The sequence below is a fragment of the Agelaius phoeniceus genome, chromosome 4 (genome assembly GCF_051311805.1).
Source record: "Agelaius phoeniceus isolate bAgePho1 chromosome 4, bAgePho1.hap1, whole genome shotgun sequence".
NCBI classification, from domain to species: Eukaryota; Metazoa; Chordata; class Aves; order Passeriformes; family Icteridae; genus Agelaius; species Agelaius phoeniceus.
This window is the reverse complement of record NC_135268.1, coordinates 27,052,310-27,077,512: the sequence shown is the minus strand read 5'-3', so window position 1 is coordinate 27,077,512 and position 25,203 is coordinate 27,052,310. Positions and strand designations below refer to the sequence as shown.

Below are 25,203 nucleotides of genomic sequence, written 5' to 3'. Positions count from 1 at the left end.
CGAACTGTAGTTTTACTTCATCTTGTTTCAATGACTACAGTAATGCCATAATTTTTTGTCATATAAAGAAAGTAAAGATATTGTATGTATGGGAGACATTTTCAGTGTGTTTTTATAATTTAGAATTGTCTGAGGTAAGTGGGTGTAGTAGATCTGATCTGATGGATGATTCAAGGTTTTATATACAGAAATTAGATATAGTTGCTTGCAATAACAACCTTCCAGTGGTTTTTCAGACTGAAGTGGATAAAACAGAATTTTACTTCTAGATGGTTGTGATCAGACTGAGAAAGTACTTCATGTTCAAAACCAGGTTTTTTATTATTTCCTCTTCTACAGACGTAGCCTAGGAAAAGGATGCATTTTTTTATAGTAAAAAGCAAGATGGGGTTTTATTTAAGGACAAAGTCAGTTATAATAGCAAAAATAAGGGGTTTTATAAGTAAGATTTTATGAGTTTTTTAGTCCCTGGTTTTGAAAAAGTATATGTAAGAGTTTGCTTCTAAGTGATACAAGGTTATAGGGTAAACTGAATAGTTTCACTGGCAGTGGTATTGTATTATTCTGTTCAGCACAACCTCTGAGCTATTTGTAGTCCTCAAGTTTCTTTTAAGGTATTTCATAAACTCAAATAGGTGAGTCTAAACTCAGTGTTCTTCAGTGGAGTTATTCATTTTATGTTCCACCCCTACCAGTCTCAGAGATGCCAACTTCAGCCAGCCTTGTAAAGTTCTTCTTGTGGCACTTAAGTTGAAACACTGTGTTAAGTGTGCTTGTGCTGTAAAGAATCCGCTGTGTCTTTAGGAGATCCAGTTTTATTAGCAAAGGTTTTCAGATCAGTTATTTGGAGTACAATAATACAAAAATGGGGCTTATTTTACCTACTGAAATTATTTGGCAAACCAGATTTTAAATCGCAACAGAATGCTACTCTGCCATTTAGTACTACTTCAGTTTAAAGTATTTGTGACAAAGGCTGCTCTTAAATGTCTTGTTTCTTTAAAAAATTCTGTGAATTTAAAAAAAAAAATTAAAATAAAATTTAAATTTTAAAATATTTTTAAAATATTACAGAATTCCTTTAAAATATTTTTGCTAGTTTTCTTTTAACACTTGATTCTTGAAAGTATTGAGTAAAGCCTGGAACTTCCCCAGGTGTAATTCAGTAGCTTGATTTTCATCACTATGTCTAAATCCCCAAAAGCTGTTAATCTATGGCATTATGGTATGAAATTTTTTAAGCAGTGATTTTTTTAAAATAATCTTATACTACATGGGCATGTGCTTAGTCAGTAGAGTATTTTTCCCTTATATTATTTGCAGAATGCCTCGGAGATTCTTGAGATATCTGGCCTGTTTTTGTATTGGAGGAAGAGGCAACTTTAATACGAAAATACTGAGCCAGGGGGTTGTGTACATGGGGATTTTTTTATTATTGTTTTTGTTTGTTTTATTGCTGGGGAGAAAGACAGGGTGTTTTTTAATAGTTAGTGCAAACAGCCAGATTCTTTAATCAGATCAGTCATAGGGCTCTGTGGACAAACCCAAGGATCACTTCATGCAGGATCTTAAATCAGGGGACTTCCTGTTAATTGAATGCAATAATACATGGAACCCTTCCTTACAGGGAGTAGAATTTTATGGTTTTCTGCTCTTGCAACATTTCTAGTGAAATTGAATGCAGTGGGAAAAACCCAGAGGTTGTTTGTAGAAAACTTTAGTCACTAGTAGTAATTATTTTGAAATTCTGACATGTGTACCATCAAAAATGTTACATAAGTGTCTTAAATTAACCTGCATTATTATTTTTTAGGTATTAAGGTAGCCCTCAGAATAAGTAACATTATAGAACTGTTTGATGTACATAATCATTTTAGGCTTAACATAGTATTTTGTTATATGAGAATCCTCAGAATTTTGCTAGAGATTATCAGTGTTTTTCCTGTTTTGTTTTCCTTTAAGGGTAAAATTCTAGTGTTATTGAGTATTGGGTTTTTGTTGCAGAGTACAATACATGTAAATGACAGAGTTGTTCCTCAGCCACCCCTTCAGAAGTTGTCTGCAGAGAAGTTGACAAGAGAAGGAGCTTTTCTTATGGATTGTGGTTCAGTAAGTTAAAATTTTACACATTCCTTTTTAAAAAAATTTCCTAAGGAGAAAAAGAAGACCAAAAAGCAGTGCCTGCTGTGTTATTAAAACCAGTCATCTTTCAGCAAAAACAGTGTTGTGAATCAGCATTCCAGGTAACCTGACAGTAATCTGTGTTCCAGTGAAAAGCTTTCATATTTTGATCTGAGGCTATATTTATCCTTGAGGCTCTAGAGGTTGATTTTTTTCATGCAATACTGGTCAAAATATATCAAGAGTTCACACAATGACTTTTTTTTATGGAATTAATGTATTTTTATTTTCCAGAATTTCTTTTAATGGCTTTTAAATTGCACATACTAAAGGATTTAGCAAAACACTTGATGCAGGAATGTTCTCAGATATGCACAAAGAGTGGGTTTATGATTTGTGGCCTGTGTTATGTAAGAGTTGCAAGTGAGAGGGAATTGGAGACAAACTGTATCTACAGATTTTATTTAAAGGCATTCCTCGAAATTGCACTAAAACACACTCCATTGGATAAAGCATGCTACCCAGTGGCAGTCTAGAAGGTTCTTTTAACCTTGAATCACTTCAGGGCTGAGTGTCAATGTAAAACCAGCTTTTGTCTCCAACCTCTGAAATAATTACTACAATAAGCTTTTATAATTGGTGCTTTGCTACAGCTTGTTTAGATTGGGAAACCAGAGTGCAGTAACCAACAGAGTGGTGTGACTTCAGATAATTTGAGGGGTTTCATTTAAGGAGGTAACATGGGAAGTTACTGCATTGACTGTTCCATTATAAATGTGCCCTGCAACATCATTTTTTCAGTATTTGAATTCTACCTATACATATTTTTTATATTTAATGACCTTACTCTAAGTTTTTCAAAGGTACTGATTATTTACACACTTACTTATGAATATAGACATGTATGTATGAATTACAACTGGAACATTCAAGTGCTTAATTTGCATGGAATTTACTATTCTGGGATTATTCCTATTGCATCCCCACTTGCCTATTTCTCTAAAATGTATGCAGGGCCTTTTCTAAAACTGATTCTGACACCTTACAGATTTTTTACCTTTGGATTGGAAAAAACTGTGATAACAACTTCATAAAAGATGTCCTTGGATACCCGAATTATGCATCAGTGCCACAGAAAATGGTAGGCATTTTAATGAGCTGACCTGTAAACTGCTTACACTTGGAATGTGCATTTAATCTATTTATTTCTGCATTTTCAGTTTTTAATTATATAACTATGAGTTAGGTTGGGGTTTTTCCTAATTAGGTACCTTCTAACCTCTTGTCCGCTTCATAGGAGCCAGATAGAAGTTATCAGATATTTTCAAGGAAAGAATGTAAACATGTAAATTTCATCATTCATGAAATGCCAAACAGTTGCTCTATAACATAACTGCTTTTAATATTTCGGTGGAAGTACATGTGCATTCACAAGAATAGGAAGTAATTTCACAGGATGAATACAAAAATTACCTATTCAGATGTGTTAATAATTAAGATTAGAGTTAGTTCATTGATAACATAGTTTTCAGAAGGCTTGTGTTCTCTGAACCTGATAAGATACCAAATCTGTGGTATGACACAACAGACCTGTAAGTAACGGTATGAGTTAAGTTTTACTCATTCAAGATTTCAAGCCTTGACTCAGTGGTAAAAAGAGAAACTTTCAGCTCTTAGAACATCACAGACCCCTCCTCGGATGTGTGTTTTGATGGAGGGGTTTTTATGTTATAACCTGTACCTGTTGTGTAGTGTGTGAAACAGCAATTAAAGAGAAGTCTCCTCTTCAGTTAGTAGTGATTCCATAATATCAACAAGGATGATGGACCCTTTTAAGACACTCTAGGAAAGTTCAGAATCAAATGGTTATATCCAAATAGTACCAAAAATGATAGCATAGAAACACATAGGTAGCTGTTTTCTGCTTACAGTTGCGTAGTATCAAGAAGGAAAGTAACAAGAACAGGTTAAGAGTGGTAAGTTATAAGACTACCTATAACACTGGACTGCTTGTTCAGAGTTTTGTATTTTGCATGTATCAGCAATTTAGAACTGTCCCCTATGACCAGCTGGTTAATAGAGTTTTTGAGAGGAACTTAGATAAAGGAAGGATGATAATTTTTTTATGGTTATATAGCATCTGTTATGATGAAAATGAGAAAAAAACTTACATAAAGTTATCTTTGCTTTTAAGTTATGCCCTCATTCTACAAAGGTAGCAGTGGAACTACTTTAACTGAAATAAATTCCTTTAGGTCACGTTAATTGTCTTTAAGTGTTGTATTGGCTGAAGAGGTGATACATTTATCTGAGTGAATTCCTTAACCCTTTTAAATCTATTTTTTCAGCTCATTCCCTAGCCAAGTAGTCCAGTAGCATCTTTCCATTGATATTTACATAAAATTCAGATTTTACTTCTTGTTTCTTCAGTGATGCAAAGTGCAACGTGTAGAAATTTGATTGACAGAAGATACAGGCAAGAAGACTGCAAAAGCAGCATTTTGAAAAGAAGACTTTGCTATCTAAAATCTCTTACACTTAAAACACAATAAACTAAACTGTGTTTTTAAAAGTTAAAGATGTTTAGAAGTTAAAGATGTACTCCTTCCTAGATAGCAGTGCACCACAGATACTATGAAGTATTGTCCTTTAAGCTGAAAAAAAAATCTGTGTATGTAAAATCATGGTTTGTAACTTCTTAACAGAGATTGTGGCTTGAGTTATGTTACAGCTTTCAGGATCTGTTTTTTTAAAATAGTTTCAATAATAAAAGGTGATGGTTTCTTTCAATTACCTTCAACCAGACACAGCTTCCTGAGGTGGATGCACCTTCTTCAGAAAGGACACGATCTTTTATATCTTGGCTTAGAGACAGTAGACCTTTAAGTCCAGTTCTTCAAGTAATAAAGTAAGTATTTCTGTTATGCACTGAGTTGTTACTAGCAACTTGTATTTATAATTTCTAATTAAGACTTACAAAAAGTGAGTGTGTCTGTCTTGGAAGAAACTGAATAACATCACCTTCCCAACTGATAAAATGCTGTTTATAAAACTATCTAGTGAGAAAGGTTTTCTTTGAATCTAGTGCAAATTCAGTTGCTCATAGTTTTATGGGTAGGAATTAATTGCATATATTCATTAGGAATATATTAAACCTCAGTGGATGTCCTCATGATCAATGGTGTTAACCAGTTTAGTTTCTAGTATAGCTTTTATAATTTGATTATATGTGTATAAAAAAGATTCAAGTAAAGTCAGTTGTCAGTAGATGGTTTAATAATTGGATGTATTTCTTACTGAGATCTACAGGACAGCAGCTGATAGATGAGCCAAGTTCTGAAGCCTTTTCAAGCTATGTCTTGCTTAAGGAGATTTAAATTCTATAAAATGTTTATACTTGAGATTACATTTCACTTGCAGAGTACTTGTTTTACTGAGCTGGGCAGGAGATCACTTTTTAGAGAGTATGATGACTTGCTCAGAGAAATGATACTGAAATATAGGACTGAAGGTCTTGAGCTGTTGGCATTGCAGCTGCTGCTTGAGTTGTAGGAATTTCTGATAGGCCATAATAAGTAGGAGAGCTTTGCTGCATGCTGCACAGCAGTGAAAGACAGGGCTGTGTCCCAGCAAATTTTTATGGGGCAACAATTTTGGATACCAGGTCTTTGACATGTTACCTTTTCTATTCTGTTGATAAGGAAGAAAGTCTGGGGAGGGGATTGAGATTACATGTAAACAGAGATGTAGTTTTTGCATTTTTTTAATTGCCACCAGCATATTTGTTAGCTTCAAAAACAAAATAATTTTTAAATTTCCTTTTTTGTGTTTCTACAAGATATTCTAAGTGCTGTATTTCACCTGATTTTCTACCATTTCATATACTTCAAAAGATTCTGTTGTTTGATAGTGTATTGCAAACTTCAAGTCATTTTTCTAGATTTTGGATTATTTGCAATTGTAATCTCTTTGGACTGAATTTATATTCCAAATGACAGACAGTCAGCAATTTATTAGAACTTATCCTTCTGAATTTGCAGTGGATTCTTTTGCTCAAAGTTTGATTTTGCTCAGTACCTTCCCTTCTTCTTTCAGAGATGAGAACCCTGCCAAAACAGATTTTTTTCAGCATTTAATTGAGGATCGGACAGAAGCAGCTTTCTCGTATTATGAATTCCTACTTAATATTCAACAGCAGATTTGTAAGTGACCAAGGAAGAGGTAGAGGAAAAAGTCTGACTTCAGACAGAAGCATGGGCCAAGAGAACCATATGGGAAGTTACAGAGGTGGATGCTTGTTCTTCACAATATACAGTGACCAGCACTGTTTTGGAAGCTCTACAGCTAAAGGAGTATACATTTCCAAAAGAATTTTGCAGATTTCCTTCAGTCTAAAAGTGCTACAAGTGATGAAGCTGTTTCACTAGTAAACTTTAAAATTGGTTTGTACACGTTTCCAGTTGTGCAGCAGTATGGTGCTCTGTTTATTGCAAGCTGGTGAATTTATGTAGCTATGTGGGATGATATTTCTTAACAAAATGTACAATTAGGTAAAGCCTTTTTTCTTACATTTGTTATAGTAGCCTTTCCAGATCCAAATCCTTAACAGAGATGTCAAAGGGCAGTGATGTATGTTGGTTGTTTATATGAATTTCTTTTTAAAAGGAATGGTTCATACTTGCTAAAGACTTCAGCAAATTCCCTGTGAAAGTTGTAGAGTTTCAGTAAAGTAAATCAATTGTAGAAATAAAATATATAATGTACATAGGTATTACATTTGTAAAGAAAATGTAAAAAATGTAACTAAAAAAAGACCTAGCTCATTGTGCAGAATTGTTGAGTGCTCGATGATGATGAATTGTTCTGTCCCAGGCTAGACAATGAAGTTGACTATTCAAACATGATAAAAGTATCAATGTAGAAGGAATATAGCTGCTGCTTCTGTTAATTTTAGGTGAATTTATTTATGATTGGCTTACTAATTAAAATATTTTGCTTTATCATGTGGTTTTATATTTATGCAACTATAATCATTTTCCCGCTAAACTCTTACCAAACTGAATATTGAAGAAAACATGTTTACCACCTTACTTCACAGACCTGTGGAAGGGAGGAGAAAACACCACATAACCTGAAATGAGTTTTGATACAGAGTTCCTAAACCCCTTCTAATGTATTATCCTAAAGAAGGCATATCTGTTAACCTTGTTTTGCATTCTATAACTGCTGTAGTCTTGGTCCAGGTTTCTGTAACTTGTGTTGTCTGCCATTTAGAGTAAGTGTGGGTAATCACTCACACTTGTAGATTTGAATTCTGCTGTGATCTAAGGAAGAACAAGAAGGGATGTAAAAATTAATTACATTACATCAGTGAAAGTAAAGGCTTTAAAATGACAAAATTCAAAATGTAATCACACTTGCATATTTCAGAAACTTTTTTCTTGTTAATGTTTTGGTAACTCAAGGGTTTGGGCTTTTTAATAGATTAATGACAGATTTTTTCAGTTTGCTGAATTTGGGATGGTTTTCTTCGGCCTTTTTTTTAGAGACACATTAGAATTAATTCATAAAGCACAATCAATCATACTTAGTTTTCTGAACTTTATCTGTTTGGTTTAATGAAATGTGACTAAAATGGAATAATTAGGTACAAAAAAGTAAATTATGATTAGTATGATTACATTTTAATTTAATGTAGCCTTGAAAATGCTAACATTGTATTTTAACTGCTATAGCCCCTGAATCAAATATTCAAGGAGAAGATGTACTAGCTATGGTTTGCAAATGCTTTAAAAGCTACAACAGTTAAATTGCGCCAGTAGTGTTACTCTGCATGTTAGCACAAACTCATTGTTTGGAGAAGATACCTTATATTTGTGTGTTGTCCTTAACTAAATGTGTTTAAGTTACCCAAAGAATTACATAAGAGAAACTTTCCATTTAGTAAATTAATTTATCATGTAATAAACATCTGAGGCAATGCTGAATGTTGTCCCGAAATCAGACCTTCAGGATTTCAGTGCTTGTTTGTAAAGTAATGTGCATTGGGTGAAAGCTAAGTGCTGCTGAAGAGTGGGGCATCTTAAAAATCATTTGTACTTGTGAAGATGAGAAGAGCATGTTAACATTTCAAATGCTCCATGAAGATGCTTCTGATTTGTGAGTTTGGTGTTGATATCTGGGAACACATTATGCCATGATTAATTGCAACATATTCTGTAAAATCATTTCTTAAAGCTTTATTCTTCTAGTATAGTTTTTGTATATAAAAATTATGAAAAATACATCTTTAGAGCTATTTGTTCAGTAAAATTATTACACAGCACAGAGAATATAGTTATTTTTTTTATTAATTATAGAGCATATCTCCATTCTGACTGATTTTTGGTTTAAATTTTTAACAAGATAGTCTCATGGAAATACCTTGAATTTGAAATATCTCAGGATTCAGGGTACTGGTTTCAGTCTTTTGATCAATAGAGTATCTGTAGGCATGGCAAGAGTATCTCTCTGAGAAGGACCGGGGTGTCCTGGTACACAGCAAGCCTTCCATGAGCCTGGTGGTGTCCTTGTGACCAAGAAGGCCAATGGCATCCTGGGGTGCATTGGGAAGAGCGTTGCCAGCAGGTTGAGGGATGTGATCCTGCCCTTCTGCCCAGCCCTGGTGAGGCACATCTGGAGTGCTGTGTCCAGTTCTGGGCTCCTCAGCACAAGAGGGACATGGAGCTCCTGGGGCAGGTCCAGCAGAGGCCACAAGGGCGATGAGGGGACTGGAGCATCTCTCAAAAGGAAAGGCTGAGGGAGCTGGGTCTGTTCAGCCTTGAGAAGAGACAACAGAGAGGGGACTTCAGTGTTTATAAGCATCTGAAGGGAAGGTGTGAAGGGGATGGAGCCAGGCTCTGCTCAGTGATGCACAGCAGTAGGACAAGAGGCACCAGGCAGAAACTGATGCACAGAAAGTTCCACCTGAGCATGAGGAAGAACTTCTTTACTGTGCAGGTGGCTGAGCACTGGAACAGATTGCCCAGAGTGGCTGGTGAGTCTCCTTTACTGGAAAAAATTCAAAAGCCATCTGGATCTGGATGCAATCCTGTGCCATGTGTCTTGGGATGAGCCTGCTTGAGGAGGGGTGTCAGACCAGATAAGCCTTGGTCCCTTCCAACTCAGACAATTTCTCTTACAGTGGCTTGGATCTCGCCACTGTAGCAGAAGATACAGATTGAAGATTAATCCCACCAGGGGAAGTACTGTGAAGCTCAACAAGGCTTATTGCCTACTTAAGGAAGGTTTGGGAGAAGAGATAAAAGATATACTTTTGTATCTGCTTTAATAAAATGCTGAACTGCCCAAAGTAGCTCTCTAGCCGTTCTAGGAATGGAACTTTTCCCTAAGTGTCTTCCACACTGCATAATATAAAGCATATCTGTTTCATTAGAAATTTAAGATTTCCCAGGGAAGATGTTTCCCAGCCCCAGCTAAGTAAGTCACTTTGGGTGGTCAGTTCAAATGTTCAATATTTTAAATACTGACAGTGGGGATCCCTTTCATGTTTACAATGCAACATCTTATATGTCTTTTACCTAGGAAGCAGTATGGAAGTTCTTGTGGGAGAAATTAGAGCCCATGAAGCTCTTACAATGGTAGGACATGTGATGCAGCTCCCTAAGAAGTGTTATTGAACTCAATTCTTTATTTTGTTCTTAAGCTTATTAGAAATCTATTTATTAATCTTGGCGTAGCTCTTCTCGTGGCAGTGAAGAAAAGATGACCGGGGCAGGTAATTTTGTTTTGCCTTGGCTTTCTGTAAATTGTGTCAGATACTGAAAAGATGGTTTTGTCATGGCTGGTGTTCGTAAAAAGCCAAAATCAGTTGTTTGTAATCCTGAGAGCCAAGAGCTCTTCAATAATACTAAATGTGGAGTCAAGTTTTTTCACACCAGGTAGATTTTAAGAATTTTATTATGAAATTTCAAGGTATGGGACACAAGTGGATAAATGAGGAACTAATTAAAACCTCAGTCACTGCTTTCTGCAGTTGGAAGTTTTGGACTGTATTTGTCTCTGCAGGCAGGATGTAACCCTGCAGAAATTCAGTAGCCAGTGTGGGGAATGGGGAGGTCTGAGGCTTAGCTGGCAATGAACTGATGCAATACTCCAAATATGTATCTGTTACTATGTAAAAATTGCTTAAATTATGTTCTGTTTAAAAGCAGTTTTTTATATTTTAATACATGTTAAATTTTTATATAGTATTTTCTGGTAGTTTATTCAGTTCTAAAAAAGTGTGAGAGGGTTTTACATCCCTGTTGTATCTCAGCTTTCCATAAAGGAGGTAGAATATAATTAGAATCGCAAATACTTCTGATTTTTAGCATACCAGGATCTTTGGTAGACTTGTGTTGGGAATTTTAAAGGAAATGGGCAAACTGTAATGATTTATTGATGCAATTTCTTTATCTCTCAGCCTCTAGAATTAAAAAAAAAGAAAACAATTTCTAGCAGTCTTCCATGTCTTTACTTAAACTGATGTTATGTCATATTCAAATTCAGGAATCTGGAAAAGTGTGGTTACAGCTTTTGCAAAAAACTGGGATTGAAGTCTCTTTTGAGAATATTTTATTTTTCCTCATGAGATACTGATGATTCTTGTCAATGGAAAAATCCAAAGGCATTTCTGCTTTTTGGAGTGTATCAAGAGAATTCTCACATGATTACCATCATGTAAAAGATTATTGCAACAACAATGACAATTCAAATAACTACATAATAGGTCTTTCTTCATTTTATGCTTCAATCCACTTGCAGGGCCTTTGATATCTTTTCCTTTACAGTTTTGATAACTAGGAAAAAGTAGATATTACACAGAATTTCTTCTTACTTTCCTTTGGCAGACCTTAGCAAAAGGAGCTGCCTAATTAGCTGTACCAGTCATGCACAGGATTTCAGTCTGTGCACACTTCTGCAGAAGATAAATAGGGGAAGTGGCAGAACTCCTGCAAGTATTTCACAACCTATTAAATATTTTTTTTAAACGAGAAAGGATTAAAATTTCATTTTCTTGCACCTGTTTACCTTTGTGATTTTCTGGTTTTTATTTACTTAAAGCTACATTTGAGGCTTTTATTTTATTTTTTTCAGATGTTAAGAGAACCCTGCCCTAGAGGCATCATCAAATACAGATCTCCAATTACACCCTTAATCATGCTACCATTAAAAGAATAGTGTCAATTTTACAAAGGTCAAGAGTGTTGGAAGGAAATACTGTTTGATTAGCAAGAAGTGTAATACTTCTTTTATCAATGTGAGTAGAAAGTTTCCACTTGCAAAGGGGAAACTTTGGCCTTGTGGAATTCTCGAGTAAAGTGTTTATTGGCATAAAAATCCTCAAGTATGAGAAATAGTTGGTGATAATTAGCCATCTTGGTAATCTGCTAACCAAAGGAAATGTTATTCTCATATTGTTTGAAAATATATTTTAAAAATTAACAAATTATTTCATGTTAGATCATCATTTGGGTGGAGAAAGTAATATTTAGGAAAATACTTTCTTCTTTTAGTAACTTCTTTAGATACAATGCTTTCAAAAAGTTCTGCAGGCTTCAAGTCTCAGCTTCAATGAATACAAAATTCTACTAAAAACTACCTGATGACCTAATGGTGAAGGGAAAGGAAAAAAAAAGGAATAAAACATACAGAAGTCATCTGTAGCTAAGGAATTCTTTCAGCTCTTTTCAGCAGCAGAATATGATGCCTTCATTATCTGAAGTAGAGCTTAAGAGAGGCCAGAAGTAAAACTGGAATCACTGGTATATGTGCTGGATGTCCTCATCCAGCTTACTGAGCACACGCAGAAAGATTGGTGCTTCCCTATCCCGGTGATGTTTAGGCATTTCTTACAATCTGGCTGTATTTCACAGTGCCTTATATGTTCATTCAAAATAAAAAGCCATTTGAGTTTGCAAGTATTCCCTTTTCCCTCATCCAAGCCATTATTTCAAATTACTAAACCACGTACATGAAAGTGTAATTTATTCTTGGAGAGCAAGCATGAAATCTTTCAGCCTTCCAAACATGTTTTGGAACTTTTGAAGTTCCTGGAGGAAGAGTGGAAACTGCCTGTGCAAGGTGGACTCTGGCATCTCCAGCAGTGCGGCGGGATCGGGTCTGCAGGAGGGACACAGCCCTGGGAAAAGCAGCCTGACGGGTCTGGCAGCTGCTCCAGCCGTGTCAGGCTGCAGCTGGATCACCAAGCAGCACTGCCCATCCGCCTGCCCCAGCATCCTGTCTCCTGTAGGAGTGACTGGTATCCGATGGTCGGGGTGAAACATGAGAAATCCCTCGTGTGTGAGTTCTCCTACCCTGAGATGCATCTCCACCTGATCAGCTGCATATGTAAAACCCTGTCAGCAGTTTTGCTTATCAGAGTAACCGAGTATTGTTGACCTTAGACTGAGTAATTTCTTCTAATGGGTGGTTCTGCAATATAATTACTTGTGGAGAAAATTATAATTTTTCCTTTTTTCTGAAAGATTCCAAATGTTCTGTAGCTTCCTGAACTGGGGACAACAGGAGGTAGCAAGCTACTCTATAGTTTTCTTTCTTTAGTACCCTCTTAGGTCTTCTACTTAATTTGCCTTCTGTGGCTTTCAGTTTCTCAGTGTGTTTAAATTTCTGATGGCATGTTCATTTGTCCTTCCACACCACCTCTTAGGATTATACTTGACATAAGTGCCTGGTTACTATGCAAGCTATCACAAATTGCATGAACTGATTTACATGAAGGTGGGTATCACCAGCCTTTTCCCTTTTCTACTCTTTTTCATCCTGAATTTTTATACCACAAACTTGGTTAACCAGTAATACTGTTGTCTTTAAATAAGCAAGTATGCTTGTGTTATAAGAAATAAGTTAAGTTCTGTGTTAGCTTCATGGAGAAATTTAAAACAAAAAACCCCAACCTAACAACAACAAAAACACCCCCAAACCAAACCAAAAAATAACCCAACCAAAAAAAAAAAAAAAAAAAAGACCAAGAAACCAACCAAAAATCACCCCCCAAAATAGAAACCTGTGAACTCTCAGCCCTCCTCAGTGGCAGTTTACTAAAACTGGAGAAAGACTTTTTCAGCTCCTTCAAAATTTAGCACTTTCCTTAAAAGAAACCCTGTAAGTTACTGAAATCTTGTAGGTATGTGTAGAAACTGCATGTTGTAGAAAAGGAAAAGGTCCAGGTGTGACTGCAAGACCTCTTGAAGCAGGAGTTAGAACTTCTAGGAATGTCCTTCAGCTTCAGCTTGTGAATTTTACGTGAATCAAATGTAAAATATCTTAGGAGTCAGCCTTCTCTCAAACACATTGCTATGCTTCTGGCAGCCTTTCTTCCTCAGCCTAAAACAGTTAACAGGGTAGACAACATTATACCACGTTGAAGGGAGGGAGGACTGTTAACCAAACAAGAATATTACTACAAAAACCCTTGAAACAATTGCACAAATATGCTCTGCAGAACAGGCAGATGGAGTTCAATGTCCTGGGAAGGGATGGGGCTTGGAGTGGATACTCAGATCCCTGAGTATTTGCATAAAACAGGATGTCAGAATTTTCAGACTGAAAATGCTTGTGACTTCTGGAGTTTGAGCTCAGCTCTGGTGGTCATTTGTAATGATTAGTGTGAAAAGACTTAATGCAAACTAACAAAAAGAAAATGCTGCTGTGGCTGTGCATTACTTTCTCTGGTATAATGAATGTTTACTTTGAGGAGTCATTTGTTACTGCTATTTGCAGGTTTGGACTGTGAAGTGTTTCTTTCAGTTCCCCTTTTTCCCCATGCTTCCATGTTCCGTGTATTTGAGTGGTGTGTGTCGACCTGTGCATAGCTATTACCACTCCCAGTTCCTAGCATGGAATGCTTAGGCAGAGGTTTCACTGAGGAGCCCTAACCACAAGGATTGTGCTCTATTCTGAACAGTTGTTGTTTCCTATCCAGCACTGATGACATTAAATTTGCCTGTTCTCACGTTTTAAGCCATCAGTCTTCAGGTGTAGTGTAGGTCATTAAGGCTGCCTGAGTGGGGAAAACCACTTTCTGTGATCTCTTTGATACTGCAGGTGCCAAGCTAAAGACTTGAGCTCTGTCTCTGTGGCACTGGTGCAGAAGGAGCCGGGCCTGGAAACAGCCAAAGCTCTGCTTTGCAGTTTAGCCAGGGAAAAGGAAACAGCTGAACTTTTCCATCGTGCTGCTGCTGTCTGATGACAGATGCCTTGAGCACAAGCTGGGCCTGGAATGGCTCCAGAGCTGAAACTCGAAATGGGAGATCTCCACCCATATCTTTCTGGCATGTTTGTTGTGTGTTTCTTCCTGGAGCTGTGGCTCCTGAGGCAGATTAGGCTGATTTCCCTCTGCAGTGGCAGCCAAAGGGGACGTTCTGCCCTATCTCCCCACTATCCCACCAGCTCCCTCCATCCACAGCCATGCAACCACTTCAAAGATACATTTACAAGCCAGAGGAAGCATAGCAGAAAGTCTAAATAAAAGGGGACACACAGTAAAAATACTCAGAAGAGGGAGGAAAAAGCTATGATTGCAAATGATGCCATCTCCCTTTAATTGTGACTTGGGTCTCTGCTGTACTGACTTAATACTCCAGTACTATTTAGACAGCCTGGCAACTCTGTAATAAAAGTGTATTTTATGAGCCTTCACTTCTAAGCACTTCTGCCTTGAGTAAGAATTTCTCTCTGTAACTGGAGCCCAGGTATTTTCCTATGTGATATCATGCCTTCCAGCAGTTTATTTAGGAAATCTTACTGGCATGATCCCCTGCTCTATAAAAAATACAGACCTTTTGTTTGTGTTCTATGCTGGGCGGTGATAGGTCTCATCTCACTCTTTCTTTAATAGAGCAGGAGGACTAGTATATTAATACTGGCCACAGTAATGTTTTGCAATGAACTCTTCTTTTATACCTTGAAGAGAGATTCTTTGCTCTGTGCCATGGGAGAGAACATAATTTTCCCCTGGTGAAAAAGTCTTGTCTTTACACTGAATGGCACATTGGTGGTACCATGTCCAGAAGTGCCCCCCTCTTTATGAAAATACAGGAGTTTGGGTTTCAGTCTTGAGACTTTTGGAGAAATTCAGGCTGTTTACTAATGACTTGTAAAGACCTTACATGGAGTTCTGCAAGCAAGGCTTGAGATCTTACCTCATATTTGCTGCTGAAGAGGAAAGATTTTGCAGCAACTTTATGCAGGATAAATCTGAGTATAGACATGTTGTTGTTTGGATGGTATCTCAGGATTTTATTCTATGTCACTACATGTTCTGTTTTGAACTGTATTGTGCCAGAGTTGAAAAGAAAAACCTGTAGCTGTTGGTTTTCAAGTAAGAGGCATTGGAAAAGTTTGTCCTGGGAGTATGCTGAATCCTGCTCACTGAAGGAGAATAGGATAGAATAGAATAGAATAGAATAGAATAGAATAGAATAGAATAGAATAGAATAGAATAGAATAGAATAGAATAGAATAGAACTGCCTTAGAGGGAGAGCTTCAAACTTTCTGCTGTGGGTTTGGTATTGTTGGGGGACTTTTAAGTCTTGTCATCAGATTTTTTTCTGCTATCTCTCCCTTACCCACCAGCTCTGGAAAAGTACCCATGAACAAAAAACAGAAGCATTTTAAGAACTGTGATGAACAAAACAAGCCAGAGGATAAGGAAAAGGGCTCTGGCTTCCCTGTAATCATGGCTGAAGTTATATCTGATCATATTTGTTTCAGTGAGTGGTGGGAACATCATCCTGTAATTGGGGTCCTGATCCAATTTGTCATTGGACTTCTGTAGCTGGCTAATGAAGGAGATCACCCTGTAATTAGTCTGTGTGCCTTTTCTTTCTGTATATATTTGAAATATAATGCACATCACCTTCAGTCACGTTCCTCCCTGTGGTGAGGGTGGAGATCTCTGCTCTTGCAGGCATGTGTTTCTGACAATCCAGTTGGTGAGGCATGTTAGGACTCTCTTCTTGGCTTGCTATTTGGCACAGGAAAAACTTTTTTTTTAATTCAGAAGGTTATTTGTGTCCTTCTGTCGTATCTTAAAGTTTATTTTGAAATTTATGAAACTTACAAGACAGACTCCTCTCCACTTGGAAGCACCAGCGTCCCTCTTATTCCCCCTTAGCTTCAGGCTTCCCTAGAACTCCCTCTGGCTTTTAGTTAACAGCTTTGTCTTTAAAAATTATCCCTGAGAATATAACTTGAAACATAAGTCTTGAGTCTGTAATAATCTGCTTGCTTTCCTGGTAATTTTCTTATTGGATCTGAGGTCAGTTATGTGCTCTGCGTGGTATGAAGAGAACCCTGATGCTGTGCATGCCTAAGTCACTTCCCTTGAAGTGCTGCTTCTTATAGGCAGAGCACATAGATACCAGAAGAGAAGAGATGAATCTGCACCTCACAGAACAAGAAAACTCCTTTAAAGATAGTTGCAGGTTAATATAATTTAACTTCTTGTTACCAACTACTGTAAGCATCGGGGGGAGAGGGGAACAGGCAAAAATTTGGGAACTAGCAAGTCATTCTAAAAGTTATCCCACTTGAACACGCTCCAGGCTGAGGCCCTGTTTTAGCAGTTACACTCAAGAAACATTGCCTTTCACTCCATTGTATAGGGATTTTAATGGTGTCTGTGCCCACAGTGATGTTTCACAGCAATTTTTATTTGTATGGTATTCACTGGCTATGAACAGATAAATACAATGATAATTTTATGTAAAGTTTTCTTTGTCAAGTGTTGGTTGTATATGACATTAATTTAGACCTGAACTACAAGAAAATGCATTTTGAGATATAGTTTTAAAAAACCCAAGTAAGTTACAGTGAACAGGGAGTATTTACAGTGGAAACTGTAAGACACAAAACATGTTGCTTAGCCAGAAAAGCAGGAGTTGCCTCATGAGACACTTGCACAGGTGTGAAAAGTAAATTTAGGATAGGCTTTTCAAAGCATCAAAGTCTTATTTAAAACTAATATTCTCTTAATTCTCCTGCCTGTATATAAAAACATAAGCCTTGGTTCCCAGTCCGCTCCATAAGTTAACATCCACAAGTTGCTGTGAGCATCAGTGCTTCTTTGTTCCTTATCAACATTTTAAACAAAAGTACAAAAAATAAATACAGCATTGAACAATAACCAAAATTAAATTATGTCTTCTAGTGCTGACATTGTTTTTCCTCTCCAAAGAAAATAACTTTGATAAACCCATCATTATGTGGTAGAAGTATTAAAAAATAAAAAAAAAGAAAGCCAGTTGCCATGGCCTAATTACCTTTGCTTGATAAAACCATAAATATTACATCTTGAATTAATATAGCTAACAATTTAATCCTTATTTCACCTTTGGGAACTTTATGGATCCTAATATAAATTATGTAATAAGGTACATAAGGTTGAGAAATTAACTCTTAGTTTTGTAAAGGGAAATTACTAAAAAATAAAAAAACAGATAATTTTTGCTACAGTAAATACCAATAGTGATTGTATCACAAATTGATGCCTTTGGGAGTCACTGCCTGCTAAGAGCACAGCTGCTCTTCTAATGTTTCCTGGGATCACATTCATTTTAATAGATCACAGTGGCCCTGAAATGTGAGTGAATGTCTACGTGACCTCAGGTCTGAGCTGTTGGAAGTTTCTGTTCCAGAGCTCAGAAGATGAACGCAAGTGGGGACTTATTTAGTCCCCTTGAGCCATCAAGGGTGCAGTTGCAGAGTTTTTCCACGACGGTGACACTTTCAGCTCTACCGCAGCCCATTTTCTAAGATCCTTTCCTCATCCTCAGGGAAAGTTTTGTTTTGTGCAGCATTGCTTTGGAGGAACACCATCAAGGGTGGAGAAAGCAGAGGAATACAACAAAGCTTCCCGGTACGTTTCCCTGATGCAGTGCCGAGGGTCCAATGTGCTTCAGCAGTTTGTACTGAACACGAAAACCTGTGCTTGCGGGCATGGAGGTGATAGCCAACAAATGACTGAATAGGAAAACACTGAGCCTTGCTAATTGCTCTACTGCTGTAAACAAAACTCTGACAGAAACTAACTACGAGAGCGTGCTCCGTTGCTTTGCTGTTCGTTTCTGTGGCACCTGAATGTGTTTATTTCACTGAGACCCAGGAGCAGCGGGTAGTCCCGTTCCTCGAAAAAAATAAAAAAGGCAATACTCGGCGACAGAAGAGCCATATGTTCTGGTAAGACAGGCATTAATGCCCATTTCAGTATTTTTTAATAGAAAACCTGTTTCAGTTATAAGAAGAACGACGCGGAGGAGGGGTGCCAGCACCTGTGAGCAAAGGGCGGTGCGCTGGGCACGGCGGGCCGAGAGCAGCTCCCGGCGGGGCAGCAGCGCATCGCCGCCGCCGGGGACCGCCCGAGCCGCGGGACGGCGGGAGCGGCACAGCCCGGCCCGGCCCCTCCGGCGGCGGGCGGGAAGGGGCCGAGGGAAGGCGCACACACCGCCCCGGCCGCCAGCGGAGCCGCCCTCCCTCCCTGCGCTCGGGTTCGCCCACGCCCAGCGCGGCAGCGGCGCTGCCCGGCCCGAGGCTCAGGCCGCAGGGGCCGGAGCCCGCCGGGGCAGGAGCAGGCGGAGGTGTGGGACCATGCTGGCGGGGCTGGGCAGGGCGCTGCGCAGCGGCAGGCGGCAGCTCCCGGGGCTGCTGGGCAGGCGGGATGGCTGCTCGCCGCCCTCGGCGCCTCAGGTAAGACGGGGAGCGGGCGAGGATCCCCGCGGAACAGAGGCGGGAAGAGGCGGAATTGCCCCTCACGGCTGCTGGCGCCTCGCCCGCCTCTGCCCCGGGGTGCGGCGGGGGCGCAGGGGGACGGAACTTGGGGACCTGGGGCAGGTGTTCCCCCGGCCGGGCTGGGGCCCCTCGGGCTCCGGGGCTCCAGCGCTCCCCCTGCTCGCCCCGGGCCGTGCCCGGCGGGGCGCGGTGACTCACGGGCGGCAGGAGCCGGGGGCTCTGCCCCGGGTGACTCACGGGCTGCTCTGTAAACAGCGAGGAGTAAAACGCCAGTGCACAAAAGTTTCGCTTGCGGGCTGTCGCGGTGCTGCTGCCCTGTGGGTGAAGTGCTGAAGTCCTCCTGCCTTGAGCTTCTCCGGGCTTTCAGAAGTCCCAGAGTTCTGTGATTAGGAACAATAAAGGCAAACAGACGCACGATGGGTTTAAAGATCTGCTGGCGCGTGGTGTGATATTAAGAGTCCTGAGCGACTCCTAATTGCTGGGAGAGGAGGCAGTTCAATTCTTTTTTAAAAGTTCTTAACAATAGATATGCCGTGTGTATGTCTGGAAATACTGCTGTGATGGAACAGGACAGAACCCGTCCCTGTGTCCGGGGCCCTCCCATAGCAAGGAAGTTGCTGGGGTGTGGGTGTGTGTGACAGAAGGAAGTCCAGGGCGAGCTGGCGCTTCTTACTGAGCAGCTTCCACAACCCTCAAAGCCTGTGTCTCAAAACCTGCGGCAGTGGGTGGAGTGGAGTTGTACGAAATGAACTTTCTACTTTTCCCCAATATTTTTTTTTCTCAAACTATTCGAAAAGCCTATTAAAAAATTCCATTGCATTAATTTGCCCCACATCACTTAATGCGAATAGCCCTTCTTTGCTTTCTCATGGCTGTATACGAGGACATCTAAGTAGGGAATTTAAGATAAATATTTGACTTAGCCTCCTTAATCTTCTGAGGTCTTAGCAGGGGGTGCTGAAAACACCTTTTACCTGGCTGAGAGCGTTTACACTGTCATTCAGCTCACACTGACACTACCTATTCAGTTTGCCACCTCTGACTTCTCCAGGGTACTGCTTTGCAGACAAGCTTCGTGCTTTTCTCAGGCTCTAAATCGAGACTGAAAGCTGATAAAGCTTTAAGAAGAGACACCAAAAATGAGAGGAGAAGGAGGAGGTGGAGGAGGAAAAGCTCTTACTTTGGCACCACTGTCATAATAAGAAAGAGCAAAAAATGGTCGTGTCTGTTACTTTGTGGGATGGGACGACAGTGACATGCATTGGGAATTAAATTCTTGCATCAAATAGGTGAAGCAGAGATGTTGTAATGTTAAGAAAAAATCTAATTGGGAGAAGTATTTAATACAAGATTTGGTTTATTTAATAAGTGGAAATGTTTGGAACAAATTAATATACAATACTTTTTATGGTCTCTGCAGCTTGCTTCATGCTGTGTTTTGTGATGGGAATCAGTCTGCTCATGTGCCTTTTGGGGCCTTGACTGGAGTTTCCACTCCTAAAGCTGGAGGTGGTATTTCAGTAACTACCCCAGGTTGTAGGATGTGCACTTGGTCATCACATACTGCAAGTACTCAGGTGTTGATGGGCAGGTGTGTGAATGCACAGTGTGTTTGTGTGCTGTGTTTTTGGCTAATAAATACACAGCTGTGGAGATAAGCCATTATTGCTAATTCAATGTAATTTTTTCAGGTTTACAAGATTACAGCAGGGATTGCTGTCCTAAGGAGCTGTATCCTTAATCATTAGCTTCTCAGCTCCACTTCTAAATGAGAACTACAGCTCTTCCTAAAGCTGTCATTAGCTGCTTTGCCTTTCGGAGGGATGCTTATACAAATTCTGCATGTTGTAAAATTGAAGTTTTGGTTAGGTGGGTCTTTCTGTATTTAAAGTGGTTAGTTGTTAGACAGGCTCTAGCTGCCTGAGATGTTTTGGGATTGATGCTTTGACAAGAATGTGTGAGAAATCTGGACAGCAGGCTATGTGCAAAAGAGAAAAAGGCTTACCAGCATAGGCAGTTTTTCAAAATAATTGAAGCATATTATACTGTATTCTTTGGCCAGGCATTCTTATTACACATAATTTTGTTCCCCAAAGGCTGCAGTTCATTTTGCTAGAGTCCCAGATTTGTAATTCTGCAGTTATTTTGCATGTGGTAAAGCCTAAAGGTTGCCAGCTCTTTTGCTTCCTCTTGACTTGCATGTTTTAACTCCTGCAGCTCACGCTGAAAGAAATGCCCTGCTTGCACTGCTCTCTGTGAGGAACATCTCCCCTCACCATATCTCAGTGGAGAATGCATTTGTTAACACAGAATCGAGGTTTTTTATTGCTGGGGGTTTTGTTGGTGGTTTTTGGTTTTTTTTTTTTTTTTTTTTAATTCATAAACCTTCTAAGCCAGGAAACATTGAAGGGACTGGACTTAATTTTTTTTTTTTTTGTTTCAGATGGTCCTAGTTAGTTTCTCTATAGTGGTGAATCCTTCTGGTCTAAAATTGTGTTTCTTTTTATGGCCATTCACGTAAGTGAAATATCTAGTTTAGTCTGTGCTATGGAGATCTTTACCAGCATGCCTGCATCGCTCAGGATGGGTGGCAACCATGGAAAATGAAGAAGTCTGGGTTACAGGGTTTTTCTTAGCTTAAAACCAGGTTTCTTTGCAGTCACATAGCCCTGTGTCGTGCTGAAACTGTTTCTGTCCTGTGTGAAGGTGCTGGAATTGTGACATTTCCTCTGCAAAAGGCAGGGCTTGCTTTGAGCAGGTATTAGTGAGGGAAGTAAAATGGCAAAACATGAATTGTTTTAAAAATGTACCTTTATTTAGCATCATTAATTCAGAATGCATTCCATTTCTATGTGCAAAATTCTCTTAAAACTGTGCCTCTGGAATATATTGGCAAGGGGAAAGATCGTGTGTAAGCTGGCAAGAGCAAATTGCAAAGGTTTCTGTGAAAAACATTATGGATTTATTTTCTTCCTTGATTGGGATATTGCATATGCTTGTTGCTGAGGGAAATTTTCTTCCTAGCTGCAAACTGCAGCCAGTAGGAGAGTCATTGGGTTTATCTGCAAAAAGCAGAGTAGTGAGGGTTTTGTTTTGGGGTGCTTTTTTTGGTCAGTTCCCAACGTCATCCATATCTGTCAAAAAATATTTTTTTCAATGCTTTCAGCTGGTAAGTTTTTGACTACCCAGTTCCTCAGACTAGCTTGAACTTTTTTCCTCTCCTTCCTGTTAGTTTTTATAGTAATTCTTACTCTCAAATCACCATAATTCTCCTAGCATTACACCTGTCCAGTTTGTCCGTCAGTTTTATACAGCAAGGATCTGAATGGGTCCTTAATAGCCACAGGATATTTCCATGGAGGTTTTTAATTTTGCCTCCTTCTCTTTTGCATATGACCTACTGCTGGGATTTCTAAGATATTCTGACAAACAGCAACCCCAGGACATCCCAGGCAAGTACAGAGGAGCAGATTGTCATTGAATGTCTTGTGCAGCCAAATATTTCACAGAAATGTGGTTTGAGTCCCTACTTTTTATTTTCAGCAATTGATATCTAATTGGAGCCAAGAACTGGGAGTAATTTATGGCCACTGGGCGTGTTTTCCCTTGTCTTTCCTCTGCTTTGAAAGCCTGGTGCAACAAAAGTTAGCTTGTTGATCCAAATCTTCTTTCCTAAACAGAAACCTCCTGCTCATACCGGCATATATGAACAAAAACAAAAACTGCTGAATTGTTTCTTTATGGGAGCACTGTTCACTCTTTCAAATACTAATTTCTGAATGTCTTAGAAAAACCTATTTAGAAGATCTCTGGTGCTTCTGTTGCAAAAAATTTTCCCGTCTCAGCAAGTTCATTTTTTTGACTTTACTGCTATGTCTGTGCCAGAATAACAGGGTGGCATTGGGAATGGCTGCTAGACATTTGCTGTTGTCTCTTCTTGTCTGGCAGCTGGGAGATGGCTCTATTTTCCCTGATAAATACACTTTTGGGGAGAGATGTGATACATAGCACAGAAATTAATCTCTCTTTGTACTTCTGCAGATACTCACATGAACTGTTTTGCTGTGCCTTCTCTCCCCAGTCCAAATGCTGTAGTTACATACAGGCTGTGAGATACTCTTGTATGTGCACATACAATTACCTGCAAGACACTCATTGCCTTAGAGGTTTGGGAAATTTCTAAAAACCAGCCTCACTCAGGGTTTGAAACACACATCAGCAGTGAGACTTCAAATTCTTGGTGTTGTTTTCCAGTGGGGCAATTGACATAAAAGCAGCTAATTGAAATGTGTAGATCAAATCAGCTTTTCTTGCACAGTGTTGCTTTTTTTGCCTAATCTGAGTGTCAGCAGATGTGTGTCTTTGGTGTTTGTGTGAATATGGCAGTTCCTAAGGAAAGGAAATGAAAACCAGCTCTGGGAAGGCTGGAAAGAATGTTGTCATTTTCTTTAGCATCACAAGGCTAAGGAAGTTAGAGCTTTTGTGTGCTAAGTCAAGGCTGTGTGGTACTGCAGGAAATGTAAAGAAAACTGAAATGCTGGTCTAACATTATTGTCCATAGCAAAATCTGTGTAATTTTTAAACAGATTTCTTGAAGAGCTTTCTCATACATGATATAGGAGTGTAGAGTACAGACTGTGCTTCCCAAAGTTTGAGAAGTGCATTACTTCAAATATATTCAATAGGTTTGTTGTAAATGAAAATGAAAATTTATATGACTTCCTGTTGATAGTGACTTTCAAAAAGTATTTAATTTAGAATGGGGATAGAAATAGTCATGTGACCCACCTGTATTGTGTGCTCCATGATTAGTAAAATAGATGACAGAAAATGATGCTGTGATTTCATTTGCAGTGGATGCTGTGATCATACAAACAATGCTGTAATTGTAATTTTTTTGTTGCTCATGAGATGAAGCTAAGTCTGGCGCTGTTCCTTTGAGTGCTCTTAGCAAGTGTGCTAAAAGACTTCACCCACAATCTTTATACCTGCAAAAAAAATAATACTAAACCTCTAGAGGATGTCTGAGAAAATTGCTTTGCAAGTGTCTGAGATGCTCTGAAGATTTACCACAAATCACTAAAGTGCTGAGCACTTAAGGCTGTTGACAAACCTTGTTTGTCAACAAAGTTGAATATGAGAATACGAGGCACTTTCGATTTTTTTTTTTTTTTTTTTTTTTTTTTTTACATTTTGGTGTTTGAAAGCTTATAGGGCAAAAATGTAGACCTTGTCCTAGAGTTTATAATATCTTAATTTCTGAAGGGATAGGAGAAGAGGGAAAGTGAAATAGAGATGTTTGTTTGTGTTTTGGTTTTTGCTTTTTTTGTACTGAGGCTTTCTCCTCTGGAAGTCCTCCTTACACTGTGAGACTTTTGGCATCAGAGAGGAAGCAAACAGCACACCTGTTCTCAATATCTAGTTAAACAGCAAAATATTCAGTTCCCCCTTGCCACTGAGGCAGAATGATTGAAGAAAAATGAGTGGAGTAGCTGTGCTTGAGTTGGGCTTGCTCTCTTTAGGATCATCTTCATCCTGAAGATGTTCTTAGAAAACAGCATCAAAGGTGAATTTCTCATTGGGTGGCTCATGGTAGGGAAGTCCCTACATCTGAGAAGGCACTAAACTCTTCTGAGATGTTTCATGGTCACTTCTGTGCCTTTTTATAATATGATGTTAACTAAGTGTCTGTTAAGGGCATGTATCAGCAGCTCTTGCTCTGGGTTGGTTTCTTATCTCTTTTGCTCTTTTTGAGAAAGATGAAAGGGAGAGGCAGGTTCTCTGTGTTTCTGTCTCATTCTCTGTCTTGTTCTCAGGATACTGAATAATAGCCTGGTCATTAGGTTTGCATAGGAAAGAGGTGGCTTTTTATAAGGTCATTTCTGCCATTCATATGATGACTCCCTTTGTTGTTTCTGTATCTCAGAGCAGATCTAAGCAGCCCAGCAAAGAATTGAAGTTAACTGTTCTGTGAACTTGCATAGGGAGCTTGGGAGAAGGACAATTTTCAGGCCTGCAGGTTATTTGTTGTACATGTTCCATTCTCAGCTCATGCCTGAGTCCTGGCTCCCTAGAAATTCCTGCCATCCAGATGTTGGGAAAGCATGGATCTGTACTCTGAAGATCAGGTCCATTGCTAGGGAAATAAATCCCTCATGTCAGAATGACTCTGTAGCACAGCAGCTGAAGAAGAGAAGTTAAAATGAACATTGTTTGGCTGCCTGCCTACTAAGGATGAACTAATTCTCCTTTGTTCAAGTGAGGCTGGGTGTAGGCCGGCCACTGTCAGC

General features: G+C 39.1%; 2 protein-coding genes across 4 annotated transcripts in view; both read left to right on the top strand.

Annotated features, from left to right (window-relative positions):
- SEC24B (SEC24 homolog B, COPII component) overlaps positions 1-8,108 on the top strand; it is a 46,285-nt gene extending 38,177 nt beyond the window's left edge. For all 3 annotated transcript variants that reach the window (XM_054633965.2, XM_054633964.2, XM_077177162.1), the window contains 4 exons: positions 2,005-2,109; positions 3,170-3,262; positions 4,926-5,029; positions 6,217-8,108. In XM_054633965.2, coding sequence (XP_054489940.1) covers positions 2,005-2,109; positions 3,170-3,262; positions 4,926-5,029; positions 6,217-6,331 — 417 coding nt within the window. In that variant the 3' untranslated portion in view covers positions 6,332-8,108. The remainder of the gene's footprint in view (positions 1-2,004; positions 2,110-3,169; positions 3,263-4,925; positions 5,030-6,216) is intronic.
- Positions 8,109-18,509: 10,401 nt separating this feature from the next.
- Positions 18,510-25,203, top strand: part of MCUB (mitochondrial calcium uniporter dominant negative subunit beta) — a 44,996-nt gene continuing 38,302 nt past the window's right edge. Inside the window, exon 1 of the mRNA XM_054633094.2 lies at positions 18,510-18,871. Within this exon, the coding sequence (XP_054489069.2) occupies positions 18,773-18,871 (99 nt within the window). The 5' untranslated portion in view covers positions 18,510-18,772. The remainder of the gene's footprint in view (positions 18,872-25,203) is intronic.